The 20,897-nt window shown below is 43.8% G+C and overlaps 3 protein-coding genes across 5 annotated transcripts; 2 read left to right on the top strand and 1 right to left on the bottom strand.

The window, feature by feature from the left end:
- The first annotated feature begins 615 nt into the window (after positions 1–615).
- LOC134017476 (fibrous sheath CABYR-binding protein-like) lies at positions 616–5,835 on the top strand. 2 transcript variants are annotated; one of them, XM_062457119.1, is made up of 9 exons: positions 616–831; positions 945–989; positions 1,080–1,148; positions 1,234–1,325; positions 1,443–1,577; positions 1,815–1,941; positions 2,046–2,112; positions 2,284–2,342; positions 2,612–5,835. In XM_062457119.1, the coding sequence occupies exons 5-9, from the start codon at positions 1,558–1,560 to the stop codon at positions 4,403–4,405; spliced, it is 2,067 nt and encodes a 688-aa protein (XP_062313103.1). In that variant the 5' UTR covers positions 616–831; positions 945–989; positions 1,080–1,148; positions 1,234–1,325; positions 1,443–1,557; the 3' UTR covers positions 4,406–5,835. The 2 variants fall into 2 exon arrangements, with proteins under 2 accessions (XP_062313103.1, XP_062313104.1); XM_062457120.1 differs by having other exon boundaries at positions 945–1,148.
- On the bottom strand, positions 5,540–13,529 carry u2af1 (U2 small nuclear RNA auxiliary factor 1). Its single transcript, XM_062457121.1, has 8 exons — positions 13,375–13,529; positions 12,794–12,881; positions 7,552–7,618; positions 7,111–7,160; positions 6,765–6,863; positions 6,530–6,663; positions 6,229–6,321; positions 5,540–6,047 (listed from the first exon to the last, which is right to left on the bottom strand). The coding sequence occupies exons 1-8, from the start codon at positions 13,416–13,418 to the stop codon at positions 5,843–5,845; spliced, it is 780 nt and encodes a 259-aa protein (XP_062313105.1). The 5' UTR covers positions 13,419–13,529; the 3' UTR covers positions 5,540–5,842.
- Positions 13,530–14,753: 1,224 nt separating this feature from the next.
- Positions 14,754–20,484, top strand: gabpa (GA binding protein transcription factor subunit alpha). 2 transcript variants are annotated; one of them, XM_062457117.1, is made up of 10 exons: positions 14,754–14,893; positions 16,687–16,788; positions 16,897–17,041; positions 17,207–17,291; positions 17,867–18,091; positions 18,269–18,463; positions 18,627–18,680; positions 18,779–18,904; positions 19,163–19,355; positions 19,479–20,484. In XM_062457117.1, exons 2-10 carry the CDS (start codon positions 16,712–16,714, stop codon positions 19,699–19,701), a joined length of 1,323 nt encoding a protein of 440 aa, XP_062313101.1. In that variant the 5' UTR covers positions 14,754–14,893; positions 16,687–16,711; the 3' UTR covers positions 19,702–20,484. The 2 variants fall into 2 exon arrangements, with proteins under 2 accessions (XP_062313101.1, XP_062313102.1); XM_062457118.1 differs by lacking the exon at positions 14,754–14,893 and adding an exon at positions 15,489–15,624.
- The last annotated feature ends 413 nt before the right edge of the window (positions 20,485–20,897 follow it).

The raw sequence follows: 20,897 nt of genomic DNA, 5'->3' as shown, positions 1-20,897 counted from the left end.
TTATTATAATTGCATTTGATACAAGAATATACTTTTTTTTCTGAGTGGTATTCAGCTATTGTTATACAGAAAGGTACCCATGGCTTCATCAGGTTGAGTATAGGATCAAGGATGAAGTGCACCATGCTCCAGCTCTACAAAGATCCAAAGGCCGAAAACTTAACGCTCCCCCTCATTTTCAATGAGTGGAAGTACTTCTCCATAAGGGTAGGCTACTGTCGGCTTACAACCTGCTTGTCCATGATACATATTTTCAGTGCAAGGGATTATTAATCTTTTACATGTATTTTAACCCTCGTGCTGCCTTCGGGTCACATGACCCAAAGGTTCATAACGAACCATCGTTGTGTTTACCCAATTTTACCCAATACAAAAACAAATTAAAATAATTTTCTTTTAACCTTTGCAATGTGGGGGGTCTGAGACAGCCTAGCTGTTAAAAGAAAATGCTTCACTTTGTCTTTGTATGCGGTAAATTTGTCGCAATACGACGGTGGGTCACAATGACTGATGGGTCAGAATGACCCGAAGATAACACAAGGGTTAAGGAGGTATAGCCGACACATTTATAGTGTATTATCAATGTTTTAATGGATGCCAGCATTATCACTAAGACAACATTCTACTATAGTCTGTCTGTGGGAATGCACCTTTGCCATATAACCCTATGTTATTTTGGGGGGGGTTGGTCAGATTCCAAGCAGTATTGAAAACTCTATTGGGGCCAGTGATGTTCAGCAGCTTGCTTTGGAGTTGGTTTTCTTCGAGAAAAACACTAGAGTTCCGAAACTCATTGGCAAGAACTTCATCAAACTGCTGGAAATCCTCAATGTGAGTGAAGTTTGAACCCAATGCTCATACCCCTGATGAAGGCAGAACTAATGACTGATGTTTAAAGCCAGAATGAACAACTCAACAAATCTTGATTCATTTTCCCGCCTTAGAAAACAGCAGTCCCCCACCAGGTGGATCTGAGACTTAAACGACAGGTAAAAACTAAATTAGACTCTTATTACGTATTGAAATGTTATTTATAATGTGTGTTTGCGTACACCAGTGTTGTTGAACTTCCAATTTAGGTCATATGTAAGCTTGAGTTGGATTTGGTGATAACCTATGGAAGTCTAGGTTATGGATACTCGCATCAGGTCAGAGGAACTGAGATTTAAGTTATTTAAATGACCAAAGGGTAATTGATGATGAGAACCATTCCTCTACTTTGGACACCTGTAGTTGCATCACCCAAAGAAGACATTGGAGGTGGTGGTGGAGCGGTCTACCTTTCTACGCTGTCCTCCTCCAGAGAATCGCAAAAATTCCCATTTGTGAGATCCAATTGCAGTTCTTTCTCACATCAACTCTTTGTCGCCATTGATCTACTGATCCTCCATTGCTACGCTTATCATGCCCAAATGTGTTCCCTCCTCTTTCTCTGCCCACAGTAATGTGATCACCCCGAAACCAGTGCCATACACTGACTTTATAGGAGCCTTGTTGCAAAGGGACGCCACTGGTCTTAGCAGCGGCCTGCCTGGAGTCCCTCCCCTCGTCCTGGACATGATGGAGAGAAGGGGCAGGTAAGTCTGCAGTCACGGGTCCAATATGTCTGGCACAGAAATGAGGCGTGGTTTTAACGAGTTATACATTTGAAAAGAGAAATAATAGAGACGTCATAAGAACAAAAGACGTAATAGAAATAGTCGTTCTTTCTCTATAAGCAGTGTTTAGAGTGTTAAAAGCGTTTAGAAACCATAGCTTGTGTTTCTACAGTAAATCAGGGTTTTTTGATGTTCCATGTCACCCAAACCTCCCAGGCTGCTAGAGATGCACGAAACTATGGAGGATTACACGTCTGAGGAGGCAGTCCATTTCCTGGAAAAGTTGGTGATGAGGAAGGGACTTCAATCCGAAACCCCTTGGAGGAAGAACAAGAAAGCCAAGGTAAAAAGGTTGTGCATTTATGTTTGTATTTGCCTGCATGCTTGTGGGTAGTAGATGAATAATACTGGATGTGCTTTCCCATTCTGGTTCTTTCTAAATTAAAGAACATGTCAGCCCTGATCCCTACTCAGATGAATTTGACTGATGCTACCAAACAGCACGTGTCTGCAGGTGGGCGGAATATTCCTTTTTAGATATTGTCATTTATCGTTATTCTCGTCAAATTGAGGCTTTAAAAATGAAAAAAGTTCAGAAAATGAAGGACATTACTATTGCTTCACTCCTGGGGTTGGGAGTATCTAACATGCACCAAGGCAGTAATGATGATGATTTCATTTGCAGATCAAAGCCCCACAGGAGTTACAACTTCAGCTCCGATGACGCTCGCCCCCCCTTCACAGGTAAACTGCTGAAAGGCAAAAAAGTCATTCAACCACATTTACATTTAGTCATTTAGTAGACGCTCTTAGCCAGAGCGACTTACAGTAAGTACAGGGACATTCCCCCGAGGCAAGTTGGGTGAAGTGCCTTGCCTAAGGACACAACGTCATTTGGCACGGCCGGGAATCGAACTGGCAACCTTCAGATTACTAGCCCGATTCCCTAACCGCTCAGCCATCTGACCCCCCACATGATGATAAACATTGAATTCAATAACCTATCCCTACAGGACACATCCATATCCTATGAAGATGAGAGACGGGACTCTCCACCAAAAGCCAAGATGGAAGACACAACCGAGAAGCCTCAGTCTCCCCCAGAAAAGAACCCTCCCAAAATAACCCCTGAGCAGTCTTCAGCCACGAGCACACCTGAAGCTGTGCACTCTGACCCGCCCCCTACACCCCCACCCCCCATTGAGGTTCAACAAACCATAGCACTTAAATCAATTACTGCCCCTAAACCAGCTCTCCAAAGTGCTGTGGCTAGTTCATCCCAATCCCCCACATCTCCCCCCAGAGACGTACCCAGTGTCCTGCCTGAGAATCCTATGGTTATCCTATCTCATACCAATGAAACCCCCAAACCAACCATGGATACCTCCCCATACTGTATCACTGTAGTGGAAAAAAAAGAGGAGGAGGAAGAGAAACGGGAGAAGCAGAAGGAGGTTGTCGCTCCCGTGTCGTCGCTCATCCATGCACCCACACAGAAGCATGTGCAGGAGGAGTGCGAGACCCGGCCATGCCAGCCCAGGGTGCAGTCTGATCCTGCTGAGTCCAGCCAGGAGAGCCCTGCTGAGTCCAGGCAGGAGACCCCTGCTGAGTCCAGGCAGGAGATCCCTGCTGAGTCCCGGCAGGAGACCCCTGCTGAGTCCCGGCAGGAGACCCCTGCTGAGTCCCGGCAGGAGACCCCTGCTGAGTCCAGGCAGGAGACCCCTGCTGAGTCCCGGCAGGAGAACCCTGCTGAGTCCAGGCAGGAGACCCCTGCTGAGTCCAGGCAGGAGACCCCTGCTGAGTCCCGGCAGGAGACCCCTGCTGAGTCCAGGCAGGAGACCCCTGCTGAATCCAGGCAGGAGACCCCTGCTGAGTCCAGGCAGGAGACCCCTGCTGAGTCCAGGCAGGAGACCCCTGCTGAGTCCAGGCAGGAGACCCCTGCTGAGTCCAGGCAGGAGAACCCTGCTGAGTCCCGGCAGGAGAGCCCTGCTGAGAGGCCAAGTGATGGAGAGCTGGGTTGGAACCAAACAGATGCTGTTGGAACGAGCAGCACTAGGAAAGCCAGCGGTGAAGTGGAACAGCTCGCCTTGGGGAAGTCCAGAGCAAAAAAGGATCCTCTTTGCTGCACTAAGGTCCGAAAGTCCACTGTAACGTGGACTGAGTACCGCTCCCCTGAGCCCAGCTCCATGGGGGGGCTGGACCGGGGTCTCCCCGCTGCCCTATGGCCCAGCTCCACCCTTCACCAGCTGCTTGTAACTCCCACCATGCTGTTCTCACTCCCAACCATCCCACCTTCCAACTTCTGGAGCAGCAATCTCCGGACCAGCTCTCAACTCCCCCTCCCACCTCTTGGTGCTTCAGCTACATTTCCTGACATCAAGACCCTGACCTTGGACCCCTCTCCCTGGATGGATGGAACCAACCACCCATCTTTACAACTGGAGGGTCTTGGCAGCAGCAGGACTGACAGGCTGGGCCCTAGGCTTGGGACATTGAGCACCAGTAATGAGAGTGCATCTCTCTCCTCCTGGCTGAGCCACAATAATCTGACAGGCACTGCTAGTTCAGGACCGTGGTCCTTTTGCTCTAAGGCTGATATCCCAAGCTTACGTAGCGGCCTGGTTTCCTCTCCTCTCGCTCCCATCTCTACCCTATCCGCCAGTCCCTCTACGCAAGTCAATACCTCCCCTGGACGAACTAAAGCCAACAAGCTAGGGAAAGAGAGGCCCAAGGTTGTGGATACACCTCATGGGTCAATCCCTTACCAAAGACCCAACAGAGACAAAGATTACTATGGGAAAATGTAGACCTAAAAAGTCTTCTTGCTTATTTTTTGAAGTTGCCTGTGTGAGTGTCTAAGTATTAAAAATGAGTCAAAACAATCATGACATTTTGTCACTTTTTTTGCATAGCAAGGTGGAACCTTTTTAGCATGGGTGCTAGATTGTAAAGCATGGATTGGTTTTCAGACTCAGTAATTCCTTTTTGAAGCCCTTAACCTGCCCATGGCCATGTACCTGTGATGATTAGTCAAATACAATGTACGGCATTATTTTTATTGCACTTTCCAGTAGCAAAATGTCAAGATTGTTTAAAATGTTTCCAAGGTTTGTACAAACTGCTTTGTATACAAGTGAAAAATCTGTGAAATATGAACAAGTGAAATGTATCTGAAATATTTGTATACATATGAAATGTCATAAGTCTTTTCGGTGAAATAATTCAGTGTAGTGTTTAATGAAATAAGTATTCAGTGTTGTGAACAGGGAAGTCTTGGGGGATTTGGAGGGAACTGGACGTATTAAAGACAGTCATGTTTTCTCACAGCCACTAGGTGTCACAAACCGTGACAATCAAAAGGCCAAGTGCCAATTCTAAATGCAATTAAACTCAATTGCATTCGAGAAAAAACAAGGCAGTTTACTTTTAGTTGATTAGTAGCCACCCATCAGTCTTTAAAAATATTTTGGCTTGCTAGCTAGTTGTGATTTGTGATAGTACAGCATCCCATTTAATATGGGTTAAGGAGAACTGCTAATTTACATCACCATCACGTTAGCAAAATATTAAATTCCATTTGATATCTCCAGAACAATATGGAGGGGGAAAAGTACTCCGGCTAGCAGACATCAGTCCTCCTCCACGCTATCCTGTGTGAGATTTACCTTTCAAGGCCAGTAATGAGACTTCAGTAATGAAACAGCAAAAAACAGATTTGGTTGGATGAGATGAAAATTAATTTACTTATTCTCTTGTGATCTGTTAAGTACTGTATGAAAGGAATAGTTTTCAAAAGAATGTCAATCTGAACCACAAGCCTTGTTACTTGTGCAAATTAGAGGAAGGTATCTAGAAGTTCCGCCTCTGCTTGTTCAACAAAACTCTGCCAGTCAAACACTTCATCTTAGTGCACATAGAAATCCAAGCAATGTGACTCCCAGTCTCTACTGACATGAAGAAACTCGACAAATACTTTTAATTTTTTTTATTGTGAAGACAAGACTTCATATGACTGAATAAAAATGCTCAAAAGAGAGAACAATAAACAAGGTCAAAATTTCAAATTTGTTTTGGTCGACACCTTTCTTTGTTGGGTCTGGTAGAGGGTGAGTGAGAGGGTAGGGATTGGGTAGGTGTACATGAGAAGAATGGCTAAAAGTATAAAGAGGAGATAGGAGAACAGACAAGGCAAAAGGAGAAACAAGAGGAAAGGGAGGGTACGGTCATGGATCATCAGTTGTGGTTCAAAATCTTCCAGAACGTTCTCGGTCTCTGGAGCGACGTCTCTCCCGATCCCGTCCACCACCACCACCACCACCACCACCACCACCACCTCCTCCACCACCTCCACCACCACCACCTCCTCCGCGGCCTCGTTCTCCTCGATCTCCTCGGTCCCCTCGTTCCCGCGAACGTGAGCGGCGTTCCCTCGACCGTGAGCGATGTCTACTGGAATGGGGAGAAGGACATGTCAGTCAGGCTTACCATAACATGTTTCATCCTTTTACTTTCTCAGGTTTTTGAGAGTTTTCCTCGTCTTCAGTAGGTTGGTTAATTAATTAAAGTTGGTGTATCTATACTTTGTGAATATGGGCCAAGGGAATCAGAAATGGAGGTAAACCAGCAGTACCTCTTCCTGCGTCGTCCATACAGCTCCCTCCTCAATTCCCTGGAGATGGGCTTCAGGTGCATGAAGTTGCAGAAGCCGCCACGGGTGCACTCCCTGTGGAGAGGGGCGCTGGAGTTAGTGGAGTAAGAGAGCAGCACTGCAGCTGAGTTCACGTTACTTTTTAGAGGATGTCCCGTGTACACGTTAAGCCAATAGATAAAAGGCCTAACAACATGTATACTATTAGCTATTATACTGAAGATTAAGGACAATTAACCTTGGAACATTAAACAATATGCCATATAGTGTCAATAGCACTGACCCCATTTCATACTGGCGACAGCAGGCTTCTCTGAAGTCTGTTACGGGGGAAAGCTCGGCTTGGATGGGCTGGCCATTAAACCATCGATTATTCAGATCCATCACAGCCTTCTCGGCATCCTCCTCACGACGGAACTGGACAGAGAAAGAGATTGAGAAAGGATTGGAGGTGAACTGATTACAATTCAAGAGACGCCAAATGCAACAGTTCACCCTCTCACATCATCCTCACCCACCTTCACATAGACATTCCCCACCAGATGGTCTCCGAGGTTGTCACACACATTCATCTCTTCCACCTCTCCATACTTTTCCTCCATCTCTGCGAAGACTTCCTGGAGCAAAAAACATTTTACAGTACAGTGTGATTTTTTTTTTTTACTCAGTGGTACATTATGCACAGCCATAAATCAAATTAAAGACAAACAAAAGATTGAAGCTTTTCAATAATAGCATGGTTATCTGCAGAGCTGGATTGAAATACAGCGCCCACTCCATTGTGGCTGGTGGCGAGAGTAAACAATCAGTAGACACTGGTGGAAGTGAACCACCATTTACAGGTAATGTGTTAAAGATAACCACCTCGAAGAACTCATCGTAGTGCTCCTGCATCTCCACATCGCTGACGGCACCTAGTGGTGACGGGAGAAAAAGACATCAGGGTCAATCAAACCTGAGAACATCCCCTTCAAGGTCAGCACAACTTGCAAAGGGGGGGGGGGGGGGGGGGGGGGGGGACTTGCGATGTCTATTTACTATTAAAATGCAGTCAACTTAAGTCTATAGCTGTGACCTTCTAATAGTCTTCAGACATGTATAAAACTGAGTCTAGTTTATTGGACTAGCAAAAGCACTCAACCAGAGAGCTGACCATGTGTACAAGGGTTAAGGGGATGGATAATGTCAGACACATAGGAGAATGACAGTGTGGGCGTACAGCATGATATGAAGGTGAGAGTGACAGAAAGCAAAAGAGAGAATGACTTAGAGTACCAGATCCCTGTTAGGGGGTGGAAAACTTACAGCGCAAACCATCAGCAGACTGGGCAGTGTTTTGAGGGTTACGGTAAATGTTCAAGAGGGCAATAGTCTGAAATACAAAAACGTACATTGAGATATTTTCAAGCAGGTTTTCTAAAAAGGTTTGTTTTTATTAGCATTATTAACTGTACTACCCCAACCCCAGCAATCAAATAACTAGCTGATCAATATCTGAGTTCTGGTGTCCAAATGGGCCCCAGTGGGAGCTGGCAGAGGACTGAAAGAGAGGTTAGGAGGGTCCACTGCACTGGTCCGAGCTGCAGGAGCAGGTGAAGTCAGTGAGAGTCTCAGAATGACATTGAAAACAATAGAAATAAAAGGATACCATTTGTGATCAGCCAACATTGAGTCATTATTTTAGATCAACAAAACAAGTCGTCAGACTAATGGTAAGAAATACAGAATGTTAAGTGGCTGTTTGTCAGTCATTCTGAGACACTCAGGAAACAGTACATGGCAGTCAGACCACCATCCCTAACTTACATTTACATTTAGTCATTTAGCAGACGCTCTTATCCAGAGCGACTTACAGTAAGTACAGGGACATTCCCCCCGAGGCAAGTAGGGTGAAATGCCTTGCCCAAGGACACAACGTCATTTGGTTGGGAATGAGGGAATCGAACTAGCAACCTTCTGATTACTAGCCCGATTCCCTCACCACTCAGCCATCTGACTCCCCTTAACTTACCTGAAGAGTGCAGCAGTAGACCAGCTGTACAACTCAAGTCAACCATAGGCCAAAAGTATTTACAACCAAATGCACCATTTAACATGCTACTTGGACCTCACCACTACGTTTAACACAACCCATGCACACCAACTTCACACCAATTAGCCAATATAACGCCTGTTCAAATAGCCTGTCTTTTTGGCCTAAGAGGCCGTCTTTTTATAAGACCTCAAAGCTAAACACCTTTTTATGGTTTAATGCAGACTAAAAAAAATTCTAAAAAAGGTAAGAGATCAGTAGCAGGGGGAGGGATCACACAGAGCTAGTCTAGAATCCTCACAGCTCAAAAGATTTCCAGCCTGCCATTGAAAAAAAAAAAAATATATATATATATATATATATATTGGGGTATCCTGATACCGTTGTCAAATAAGGCATCCTTTGCTACCATAGAGGCGTTATGGCTTCTCCTGCTACAAATGGTGAGACAAACAAGACCTCACAAGCATGTCAAGAAGCCTGCAGAAACCAAAATATTGGGAACGGGGGGCAAACTAAAGAGGAGACGTAAGGGCTAACGCCCGTCCAACATCCTCCGCTACACCCATGTGCAGATTTGAGAGGGTCAGGAAGGTAAATTCCAATAAACCACTCAGACGCCAAACTGGAGCCGTCGGCCCATTTTTGTATTTATTTTATTTTTTATAAACCCTGATCTCAACAAATACATATGGGTGTGGGCTTAGAGACTGATTTGAGATTTAGAGACTGAGAGGACTAGAGCGGATGCACTTACAGTGTGAGCCGTCGGCCGTCTGTGCACTGTTTTGGGGGTTACGGTAGATGTTTTGAATCAAGATGGTCTGCAGAGGGAAAAATAAAAATATATAAAAAATATAGACTAATTTCCCCCATAACTGTTGCACTAAGTAATGCAGATCATGTTGAAGGTGGAGTTTGGTTTGTTTCCTAAAACCTTCATAAAATCTTCAACAAAAAAAGAATCCTATGGGAACCTAGGAGGGGGAAGGGCAACATCCCTGGACCTAAAGGAACCTACAGATTTTAGGAAGGAAGTCCGCCAAATTCCAGGACCAATAGGAACCTAGAACCTACAGGAAAGTAGGTGGGTCAAATCTCTGGACCAATAGGAACCTAAAATTTGCAGGAAATTGGGTGGTCCGAATCCCCAGACCTACTGGAACCTAGAATCTGCAGGAAAGTAGATGTGCCAAATCCCTGGACCTATAGGAACCTGGAAAAGAAGGCAGGTACCCGGTCCTATTGGAACCTAGAAACGGAGCCAGGCAAGTCCCTGGACCTATTGGAACCTAGAAAAGGAACTGGGGCAAGTCGCTTGACCTATAGGAACCTAGAAATGGAACCGGGGCAATCCCTGGACCTATAGGAACCTAGAAATAGAACCAGGCAAGTCCCTGGACCTATTGGAACCTAGAAAAGGAACAGGGCAAGTCCCTGGACCTATAGAAACCTAGAAATGCAACCGGAGATATCCCTGGAACTATAAGAACCTAAAAGCACCGCAAATCCCTGGGCCAAATCCAAGGACCTCTGAGAACCTAGAATTTGCAAGCCAAGTATATGGGCCAACTCCATGGACACAAAGGGAACCAAGAAAGAAAAAAAATAGAACCCAGACATTAAAAGACATCTTGGGACCTGTGGTAATTTACAAGTGAAGAAAGGCCTGGATAGATTCAACAGGCAGACAAAGGAACAAAGCTAAGCGGGATTGGACGAGCTGGGTGTTTGGCGTGCCCTCTTATGCGAGGTAAAAGTTGTAAGGGAGCAGTCCGAGATTTTGATTAAGGTACAAGATCACCACGACAAGGATGTGCCGTCATCAGAATCTTAAAACAGCAACTGCAGCAAAACAGGGTGCTGAAATCTGAACTTTAGAGTGGATGTCAGAATTCCCTGGTTCTTTAGAGAGCTAATACAATAGACAATTAATGACTTATGCTGATGAAGAACACTTCCATTCCTTATGTACTTAATGCCGGAGAGTAGTAATGGTGTAATAAAACGGATGGCATTTATCAAACGCTATAGCCAATTATCAAACACCACCACCCAATTATCAAACAACACCACCACATTTATCAAACGCTATAGCCAATTATCAAACACCACCACTATTTGAATTTATTTATTTTGACCACTAGGGGTAAGAGCCTAAATTTGTCAGCAAAACATCAAAATAACACTTGCAAAAGTAGCTTCAAGCAGCAATGATGGGGCCAAGGAGGTCAAATGACTCAAACCTTTTTTGGCATCTTCTCAACAGGGTTCAGAGTATATCTCCAAAGTTTGGTGTGAATGCATCAAAGAATTGCTAAGATATGACCCAAATTCTTGTTTGACGGCCAACTGCCATTTTGATCGGCTCTAACAGACAAGCAGTTTCGAAAATAAAAATTCAGTTTGATAACCGATTTTGTGAAACTTGGTCCGAAGATCATCTGGGCCGAATTAGTGGCCTGTGAAAAGTTAACACCTTTAAGTAAAATCCAAAATGGCGGCTGCATGAATTAGTTTGACATGACACGTTAAGATGGTTCAGCCTTGGAATCTCACAAGATAGACAAAGCAATGACTATTAGCTAAAACACATTTTTGTGTCCGTTCCATTTACGTCAGGGGCTGAGATTATCGTGACCATTGGTATACGTCAATCACAAAATCTTCATCTTAAAGGATGTAATAGCTAACGAACGTCATCTTGCTGCACATAGCTTTTCGAGCGCTGTTGCCTTGTTAATGGGGTAGGAGAGCTTGCGTAAATTGAAAGTAGCCTATAATGACTGTCTTAGGATTCTCTTGAAGAAACCCAGGAGTACTAGAGCCAGTGAGCTGTTGTGTAATATGGGTTTAACCACCTTCATGGCCTTGCTGAGGAACCTCACTTTTAAGTTTTTGAGTCGGCTGGACCGCTCTACAAATGTTATAATTGATCTGATGACAGACCCTGGCCACAGCTGTCAAGTACACATCTAAGATCTGGGAACAAAGTTGAATATTTCTCAACTTCCTGACCCCTTCATTGCTGGAATACGACCATTGCGTTGCTCCTTGGCTCCTCCCCCGACGCCCGCTTTCACATTGCATCACGTCGCTGTTAGTGTGAATGCCCCATAGGCGGAGACATATTGTACACAGTGACATAACACAGTGGCTCTCTCGGCCATGGAAAAGCAAACCGGTTCTCATGGTTCTCTTCCACTATGCTACCGGCTCGACCTGCCTTCTTTGGATTTCCATCTGGCAAATCTGGTACCTTGTGGGTTTTTTGGTAGCACCTCCGTTGTGGTACCAAGTGAGCCGAGACGATACCAAAAACGTGCAGTGAAAACACTGCAGACTGCTGATTGATCAGAGAGAAATGCGACACGGGACGTCCTGCCTAAGGCCGCTATTTTTTTTATAGCGACTATAAAATTGTAGTGCCCTACAAAACGGCCAATGTCTAACAGCAGACGCAAATTTTTACACTGACTTGACACTTAAAACCGCAAAACCAAGCTCTGATCAGACGACTGCAGTTGTTCCTCTGTGTTGCAGACAAAAGGGATCCAGCGTTCAGTGTTGAAAAGGACATGTTGAAGTTGCTTCAACATCAAGTCGTGGAAAACGAAGTATGTGGAGGTCAATCGAGTCGATGTTCTGTTGATTTGTCTTACCTTGTCCGATTGTCCTTCCATAGCACTTGCAAAATCAAAGCAATATCTATATCGATAGATATAGATATATCTATCGATCAATCTTAACACATCAAAATAATCCTGGTCGTAGGCTATGATTTTACAGGGCAAAATACTTCAGATTGTCCTAGCAGTCTAAAATAAACTGAATAATTTTACAGTGCAAAATAGCCTACCTAATAAGATTGTCCTACCTATCTAAAACAAAGGAGTAGGATGATTTTACAGCTTGACAAAAATGACACAGTAAGCACTGGTATGACAATCTGACGGGTAGGATGAATTGTCAGGACACCTGTACCATGAAATGGACAAGCAGCTTTGCCTTTAGAGGGTTCAAGATTGAACCTGCACTAGCACCGACAGTAAACTAGAACTAGGTTTGCGTTCAGGAGTAATTGTGCATTACTGTATAGAGCAGTTAATTGCAGATAAAAAAATGTTTTAATTTCACTTAGTAAAACCATACAGGAGCATGTGTGTTTTCTGCCATCTCCAAGCTGTAGCCTATTTTTTAAACAAAACTTCTAGCCCTGCTGTGTGTGCTCTAACACAATCTTCTGGGCTGATGTTCTGGGAAATTGTAGGCTATATGCTGGAAACTTGAGATGCACAAAGAAAGGAAACGGCATTGCATATTATAAGCTATGTAGACCACTCACTGAACATCAATACAGTAGTACATCACATTATTCAAGCATATTAAAGGTAGCATCTATTCCAGTGTCTCCCCTCAGGTCCCATCAGAATCACTTGGAAGTAAAGACCGATTATGGAGATATTAAGTCAACGATTTAAAAAACCTATTGCCGAAGTATATTTACAAACTTACCTGACTGAAGGTTGGTTTATTGTGTAGTCTGGAGCAGCGGTCCCCATGGCGACAGGCTCCAATTTTGAAATAGAAAGAACAGTTGACCCTAGAATTGTGGAAGGTAACAAATGGATGGTAGCGTCAGTGAACGAAGCATGGTTAGCCGCTAGTTCACCATTAGCCTACAAGATAGCCTAGCTAGCCATCTAGGCTAACTAGCTCACGTTGTAACTTTTCAGTTGATGTTTTAAAATCTTGAATATAACTCGCTGTTTAGATTTTACAATTCGTTGCCAACCAGAATACCAGCATTTAACTTTGTATATATTAGCGAAAATAAGATTTACCTATTTACTTTCAATCATGCGTAAATTGTCTGTTCAAATGTTTTGTATCACGCGCGCCAGTCAGAGCCCATTCACTGATGTGCATATTGAGCTAGCTAGCACAGCCCTCACAGAACCGCCGTTTGGTCTGCATCGTGTTTAGGTAAAAATCAATATCAATCAATATTTGCTAGCTGGTATTCTGAGGAAAGTGCATTGACAGTGATTGTTGGTTTTGTATCAATAGTAAGTTAAAGTAAAATATTTACTCACTTGTCTTTCTCTGTTCCGAAGATGGACGCCAGGTACTCAGCCATTTTCGATTCCGTTAACCTCTCTGCAAACACTTCCGGTGTTAGGCCAAAAGTGGCTCCCCGAGTTTCTCACGTAAATTCAATCTCATTGGTTCTTCTTCTCATTGGTTCTTTGTTCACATCTGCTGATAATTGGTGTGCAGCATACATGCTTTTGGGTCAATACATGCATGGCATAGTTAGCCGTGAGTAAATGCTTTTGGGTAGAACTAAACCCATTGTAGAGTCTGGTTACAAATGATTCCCAACAGTAAAATAACATAGGCTACATAACTCATACATCTAAAAAAAAAAAAACTCAGGCTCGTTTGCATGTCAGGATCTCTAATTTTCCCTCATTGTGAGTAGGCCATGATTCATTAAAAAACATGAAATGATATCCTCCAATTATCTGTTTCTAGCGCTACTACAATGTAAGTATTCAGCTCTATCAATCTGCACCAGAAATCTAATGGGGATGGGATAATGTGCTTTTTGCACTGCATTACAAAATGGTATCTTGTACATTTGTATTTTTTGTAATATTTGTATTTTTATATTGTAATTTACGGCAACTTATATTTACATTACATTTAGTCATTTAGCAGACGCTCTTATCCAGAGCGACTTACAGTAAGTACAGGGACATTCCCCCGAGGCAAGTAGGGTGAAGTGCCTTGCCCAAGGACACAACGTCAGTTGGCATGACCGGGAATCGAACTGGCAACCTTCGGATTACTAGCCCGATTCCCTCACCGCTCAGCCACCTATTTTATTTTATTGTATATTTAATTCTATTCTAATCCCACTTAGTACTGCTAGTTTATGTACCCTTAGTATAGATAGTCCACATATTTAAATTTTAGGTATATGTTTATTGTATGCACCTTCCTGCCAAAGCAAATTCCTTGTCTGTGCAAACTTTCATGGCGAATAAATCCCATTCTGATTCTGATGTGTTTAGATGTAAGAGGTTGAAATGGACTAGGACTAAATACTTAACGATGCCCATCAAGTTAGACCATGCTTTATTATAGTTGCCACAACCAACAGCAAACAGGCTACAGTACATTATAACATCATAGGTCTGTTAGCATTTCCCTTAAGTGGACACAATTTTCTAGGAGCAATACAGGTCTGTATTATGTACGTACATTAAATAATTACATAAAAGGTAGTGAACATATCATTACATAGAGATAAGCGACACTTCTGACATTTTCTCCAGGATAAATCCCTTATATTATCAGGACAATAAATTAAAGGGATTTAATCTGGAAAAGTATATAAATTATAATATCTAAAGAAATCCCACATTATCACATGGTCAACAACAGATTTACCAGAGTAGCAAAATCTGTCTCCAAAACTAGTCCCCGCCCCTTCTCTTGTTGACCAAAAACTTGCATGAATTCGATTTGAAGGCAGGCCTTCTTGCTACCCAACGGGACTCGTACGAAGTACAGAATCTTGGAGGTTTGAAAACAAAATCAAAGGAGGTATGTTTATTTGATATCCATAATATGTACTAAATAAGTTCATAACAAAGAGGGTGAACACTTTGCTTATTAGTGTCTGCTATTGTGCCTCGTCAATCTTCCCGCTATTTTGTATTGAAAGACTTGCTAGCTATCATAGCTAACAAAGTTACAACTCATATGCTAGCTAATTGACTAGCGAGCTGTCTTCATAGTTTAGCGCAAAGCCAACTAGCTTGTTAGCTAGATCACAATTATTGTCAAGTAACTTAGGTAGGTAGTTACTGAACATCAAGCTTAACATATGACTGGTTTATTGGTTACAAAAAAATCTGCTAAGAATACCCAACTAACAAGTTAGTGATCCAAACACATTTCAAAATAATAAAAATGTGCAATCTAACCATTTAGGCTAGTAACAGATTGGTTCTGCGTGGGTTGGGAAACCATGCAGTATGCTGCATCGTCTCACATCACTAGTTCACCCGCGGACTTAAACATTTTCTAAAGTTTCACAAAAGGATCCACTATATACTAATCATCTTCAACTCCTTGTTATGCTTGGTAGCACATCCCAATAATGCACGTAGTTAGTCAGTCAGGATGCTACTGCTAGCTAGCCGCTGGCTAATGAATGCTAGCCTTTCTGTGAACGCAAACACGAGCTAAGCTGACTGGTTACATGTATTCTCAGTCTGGTCGATGCAAACGCCGAAGGGTTGTCTCCCTGTGTCCAGTTCTTCGAGGCTTTGGTACGTTGTGCGCTTAGTTGAAAATAAGTAGAAATGATTCTAAGTTATAGACCGCAAATCCTGTATTTGTATTCTATTTCGAACGAGCAAATTACGCAGGTATTTCCCTTGACAGCTCTCGGAAGTCTGTAAACTTAGCCAGGATTTCCGGCTCCTTCCATTTGCCCTATGCTGTTTTGTTTCCGTTTATTCCATTTCCGTTTTAAAGTTTTCAAGATTCTAACTTTCCAAGGGAATCGTAATCGAAACGCAAACAAGTTATTGTCGAAATGAATTGTTATCGTCAACTACAGTTGTGTGCTTCATATGAGACTCGAGGTCTGTAGTGCCTCGCCCCTCTGCGTATTCTCGGACCGAATTATGTCTGATCGCGGTCATATTTCCATAAACAAAGCACAACTATTCTACACCTATTCTATAGGCATTACAGTCACGAGCACGACCGAAATGTATGCGCTAGTGTACTTTGCTTAGTGATAAATAAATAAAAAAGTATGGATTTATTAAGCGATGGCCTATTGCAAGGCCTGTACACATTTGCTAGGCCTCGCCCTCGAGTGGGCAAGTATTAGTACTTTGAGCTCACACTAAAGTCTCACTCGCCCAATGAGAAATCGAGGCTTTCACCATAACATAATTCTGAAGTATGTATAGTGCTGTTAAAGCCCCTAAAAAGCGCCTTTCTTTTCCCAATTTAGAATTACTTTAAGACTACGAAAGATATCCAATGATGTATTTCGCCAGTCTCAATTTCAAAGACCTTAAGAATAACTAAATTCTGAAAATTCTTTGAAAATAAGGACATTTCCATTATACATACAAATATTTTTTTTAACAGATTAAACGTTAAATACATAAATATACTTAAATAACAACTACATTTAAATGTACAGTACATTATATTATCTGCAATTAAATATCTATTTAATGGTTGTTATAGTTGTAAAGCTTTTGTCTTAAGAATTTCAGTGCCCAGTCTGGCAATGTGTGAGCTAATATAACTCTTAAAGATAAGTTGTTATCTTATTTACCCTATATTACCCTATTTAATTGTTCTGCTAGGTAACTCTTGGGAGGGAGCTCAACCATGTCTAAAAGTGAGACAGAGGAGATGATAGAGATTGAGATCGATGGACAGGAGAAACAGGGATGTCTGGAGGAAGGGTGAGTAAATGGACCTTTGACATGACTTGGTCAACAGACCAAAAGCAGTGACTGGAACTGTCTCCCCTCTGTCACCACTTATGCTTCTGCCACTGTTGTCATCTTCAGGGTGGAAGAAACAACCATCACATCGGCCGACTTGATCCAGCAGGACATTGACATCAACGAGCCAATTGGCAACCTGAAAAAGCTTCTAGAACCCCGTATCCAGGTGTCTCTGGACGGCTATGACATCTGTCTGCAGGACATGCAGGTAGAAATGGAAGAAGTAGCCTCTCTGTTCTCACAGTGCTATCGGCCTGTTTTCAGTTTGTTCCTATCTTTCCGTCTTCCACAGTACTTCCCATTTTAAATTCAATTTAGATTTTCCACTGCTAATTCTCATCAAACTCTCTTTCTGGATCTTTTTCTCTCTCAGCTACATCCTGACCAGAGCCTGTTTGACCAGGGAGTAAAGACAGATGGCACAGTGCAGCTCAGCCTACATATCGTCACAAAGCCAGGTACTTGATGCACACACACAGACACACAGACAGACAGAAGACCAAGCTACTTTAACCCTTGTGTTATCTTCGCGTCATTCTGACCCATCAGTCATTGTGACCCACCGTCGTATTGCGACAACTTTACCGCATACAAAAACAAAGTGAAGCATTTTCTTTTAACCGTTGGGCTGTCTCAGACCCCCCACATTGCGAAGGTTAAAAGAAAATTATTTTTATTTGTTTTTGTATTGGGTAAAATTGGGTAAACACAACGATGGTTCGTTATGAACCTTTGGGTCATGTGACCCGAAGGCAGCACGAGGGTTAAAGATGTAAGCAAATGTTCACATGAAATATCCTGAAGAAGATCTCAGACCAAACTGTCAACATTGAACCTCTATAGTGTTGTTATGTGTGGAGGTGTATCTTCACAAGGTACAGAAATCTAGTTATCAAATTTAGTCACTAGATTATCAAAGGTCAACTCTCCCACCTTCAAAGTGTAGGACTCTTGAAGCACACTGCACCCTCTCCTTTCATCTTCATCATCCTTCTCTTTCCCCTCTCCTGTCCTGCTCTCGTCTGTGCTCCAGGCGAGGAGAAGCTCAACATCCTGGAGATCGTGAAGCCGGTGGAGACAGTGGAGGTGGTTATCGACCCCGACGCGGCAGGGGAGGAGGGGACTCTGGTGGAGGAGGGTCAGCTGATCGCCATGGAACGCTCCACCCTGGCGGATGACACCTCGGAGCAGGTTACCCGCTGGGCGGCCGCCCTGGAAGGCTACCGCAAGGAGCAGGTCCGTCTGGGCATCCCCTATGGTGAGACACAACCCCATATGTATGTCGTATGTTAAGAAAACTGAAATCTTCAGCCTTGGACCATAAACTTCAAATGTGTCTGAATATATCTCTGTGTGGTACATTTTGTGTCTCTGTTACGTTTTAAGTGAGTGCACACATTTGAGAACATATTCCTTGTTCTTCTCTTCCCCTAAGACCCAGTGCAGTGGACAGCAGACCAGGTTATCCACTGGGCTGTGTGGGTGATGAAGGAGTTCAACATTGATGAGATGGAGGTAGGAGGGATTCACATCCAAGGTCGTGACCTCTGCTCCTTCAACCAGGAAGAGTTCTTGCAGAGGGTCCCCAGTGGAGAGATCCTATGGAGCCACTTGGAACTGCTGCGCAAATGTGAGTCACCAGGAATGTGTGTGGGTTTGGAGACACTGTTCAACTTAAAGGCATATACATGACAAAATACACATGTATGATACAAGGAAAACACATGAACTACTTTGGACACTAAACAGTGTTAACAGTTGAAGAAACATTGTAATGTTGTTTGTTCTTCCAGATGTATTGGCCAGTCAAGACCAATCTGGCGAGGCCACGGTCACCATTGACCAACGTAAGTGGACAGACTCGGACAAACGGAGGTTTTCATAAACGATGTACTCAGTAAAACAGCTCATGCACTGCCTTTTTTAAAATAACCCCACCCTCCAGCGGTCCAGATCATCCCAGCCCCGGTGGCCACGCCCACCACCATCAAGGTCATGAAGCAGAGCCGTGGTGCCAGAACCCCACGCATCTCAGGGGGGGAGGAACGCAGCTCACCTGGCAACCGCACGGGTAGGTATCCCCAGGCCTCCGCGTGCATTTGCGTCTTTTACTTCAGACACTAGAGGTGCCCGTGACCATGCCGAACGAAATGTTCCATAGAAACAGAACGAGCTTTACCTCGCCACGTAAGTTCACACAAACGAGGAATGTGCTGTGGCAGGGAGGTGCATACGATAGACATGTTCCGAATCTGAAATATCTAAAAAGTACAAGTCTAAATCATTCATACACATTGAAGTGCTTCCCCATGCGCGCGCTTGTCCGTAGGTAACAACGGTCAGATCCAGCTCTGGCAGTTCCTGCTGGAGCTGCTGACGGATAAGGACGCCCGGGATTGCATCTCCTGGGTGGGCGAGGAGGGCGAGTTCAAGCTGAACCAGCCTGAACTGGTGGCCCAGAAGTGGGGCCAGCGCAAGAACAAGCCCACCATGAACTACGAGAAACTCAGTCGAGCACTCAGGTCTGTGTCGCTGCCTCTGTGTATGGGTGTCATTTCCTGAACAAAACATGGCATGTTAAGCTTCTTTTGGGTAGTCAGCCTTCTATTAAACAGATTCTGACCATCGCCTGTTCTCTCCCCCAGGTATTACTATGATGGGGACATGATCAGCAAGGTGCAGGGCAAGCGCTTTGTCTACAAGTTTGTGTGCGACCTGAGGACTCTCATAGGCTACAGCGCCGCCGATCTCAACACCCTGGTCACAGAGTGCGAGCAGAAGAAGCTGGCACGCATGCAACTGCATGGGATTGGTCAGCCCATCACCACAGTAACGCTGGCCACAACCGCATTGGATAAGGACAGCTGAGGGTCGGGGGTCATTTTTGGATCTCTCCGAAATCAACATTTGATGCCAGTGAAGATCTGTGGAAACCTAATGGGTGGAAAGGGTGGGATTGTAGCTGCAATTTAGCTGGTTGAAACTGTCACCCCTGGCTTTACCTTTCCAACCTGCTCAGATCTCCAAAGGGGCATGGGGTTGATTTGGGATGGGACCTGAGAGAAGTTGTCCTTGAGACTGATTTAAGATCAGTTTTCCGTACCCCAATCATAGCCTTTGCCGTGAGGGGTGAACATTAAACAGACCCTCCGGACCTGCTTCCCGACACAGATTAAGCCTGTTCTAGAACTGAAGTCCTTCCAGTGGAGACCGGCCACTGTTCTAGTCTAGGACCAGGCCTAACCTGGGGAACCTGCCCTAAATAATCAGTGTCTATGGCCAACTTTGGGGGCAGGGGCGCTGTTTCTTTTTTTATTTTCATTTGATTCTAACCAGGGAGAGATGCTTTCTTTGAGTGCGTATGGTCGCGTGAAATGATTGAGACCCGAAGTCTCTTGTGTGTGCATATGTCTGTTTAAGAGACAACATTTGTGAACGTATATGCGCTTCGCATCATTGGTTCCTTCTTGTAGTTAAGTGGGGTTACCATTGTATATACCGCTTATCTATGTTTTTGATAGCCTCAAAGGGCAGTGTATTTTCATATTTTCAATTTCTAAAGGATCTGTTTTGTATTTTATTTAGTGTCTCTTGAGCTGGGCCTTTTCTGTCCAGCAGGGGGAGTAATAAAGTGGCAAATGTTCCTATGAAGCTCGGAGAATCTCTTTCTCATTCAGTGTCTCCGTTTGCTACACTCAAGAAATCTTATCAGAAATGTGGCTTTGGCACTAACGACAAGGAAATGGCATTAACTCATGCATACTCAGTCATCCACCATCAAATAGATTCTACCTAACAGATCAAGGCACCAAAGGCCATGAGCACATGGTCTTTCTCTTAACCCCCCCTCTCCAATTTGTCCTAGTTGCCCTTCCATGTAGCACACGATGCCCCCTCACCACACACAGACCCATCAATACTGCATGCGGATATAAACATCACACAGACCAGAGCTGTATGTACATTCAAAACTTTATTGATGGGATAGTGTAGAAAGCTTTTTCTCTTAAGCATTATAAGCAAAATGCAGCGCTACACGGGAAAATTGTCAGCAAGTGTATGAA

This window comes from Osmerus eperlanus, chromosome 3, assembly GCF_963692335.1.
Source record: "Osmerus eperlanus chromosome 3, fOsmEpe2.1, whole genome shotgun sequence".
Taxonomy (NCBI): Eukaryota; Metazoa; Chordata; class Actinopteri; order Osmeriformes; family Osmeridae; genus Osmerus; species Osmerus eperlanus.
This window is presented reverse-complemented; position numbering and strand designations above follow the sequence as displayed.

Excerpts from the sequence above, each read along its gene's own strand:
- LOC134017476 (XM_062457119.1), top strand. The coding sequence starts at position 1,558 with ATGATGGAGAGAAGGGGCAG. Across the intron at positions 1,578-1,814 it reads ATGATGGAGAGAAGGGGCAG|GCTGCTAGAGATGCACGAAA; the intron begins GTAAGTCTGCAG and ends CAAACCTCCCAG. Across the intron at positions 2,343-2,611 it reads CGCTCGCCCCCCCTTCACAG|GACACATCCATATCCTATGA; the intron begins GTAAACTGCTGA and ends CTATCCCTACAG.
- u2af1 (XM_062457121.1), bottom strand. The coding sequence starts at position 13,418 with ATGGCTGAGTACCTGGCGTCCATCTTCGGAACAGAGAAAGACAA. Across the intron at positions 12,882-13,374 it reads TTCGGAACAGAGAAAGACAA|GGTCAACTGTTCTTTCTATT; the intron begins GTGAGTAAATAT and ends CCACAATTCTAG. Across the intron at positions 7,619-12,793 it reads ATAAACCAACCTTCAGTCAG|ACTATTGCCCTCTTGAACAT; the intron begins GTAAGTTTGTAA and ends TTTGTATTTCAG.
- gabpa (XM_062457117.1), top strand. The coding sequence starts at position 16,712 with ATGTCTAAAAGTGAGACAGAGGAGATGATAGAGATTGAGATCGATGGA. Across the intron at positions 17,292-17,866 it reads ACATATCGTCACAAAGCCAG|GCGAGGAGAAGCTCAACATC; the intron begins GTACTTGATGCA and ends TCTGTGCTCCAG. Across the intron at positions 19,356-19,478 it reads AAACTCAGTCGAGCACTCAG|GTATTACTATGATGGGGACA; the intron begins GTCTGTGTCGCT and ends TCTCTCCCCCAG.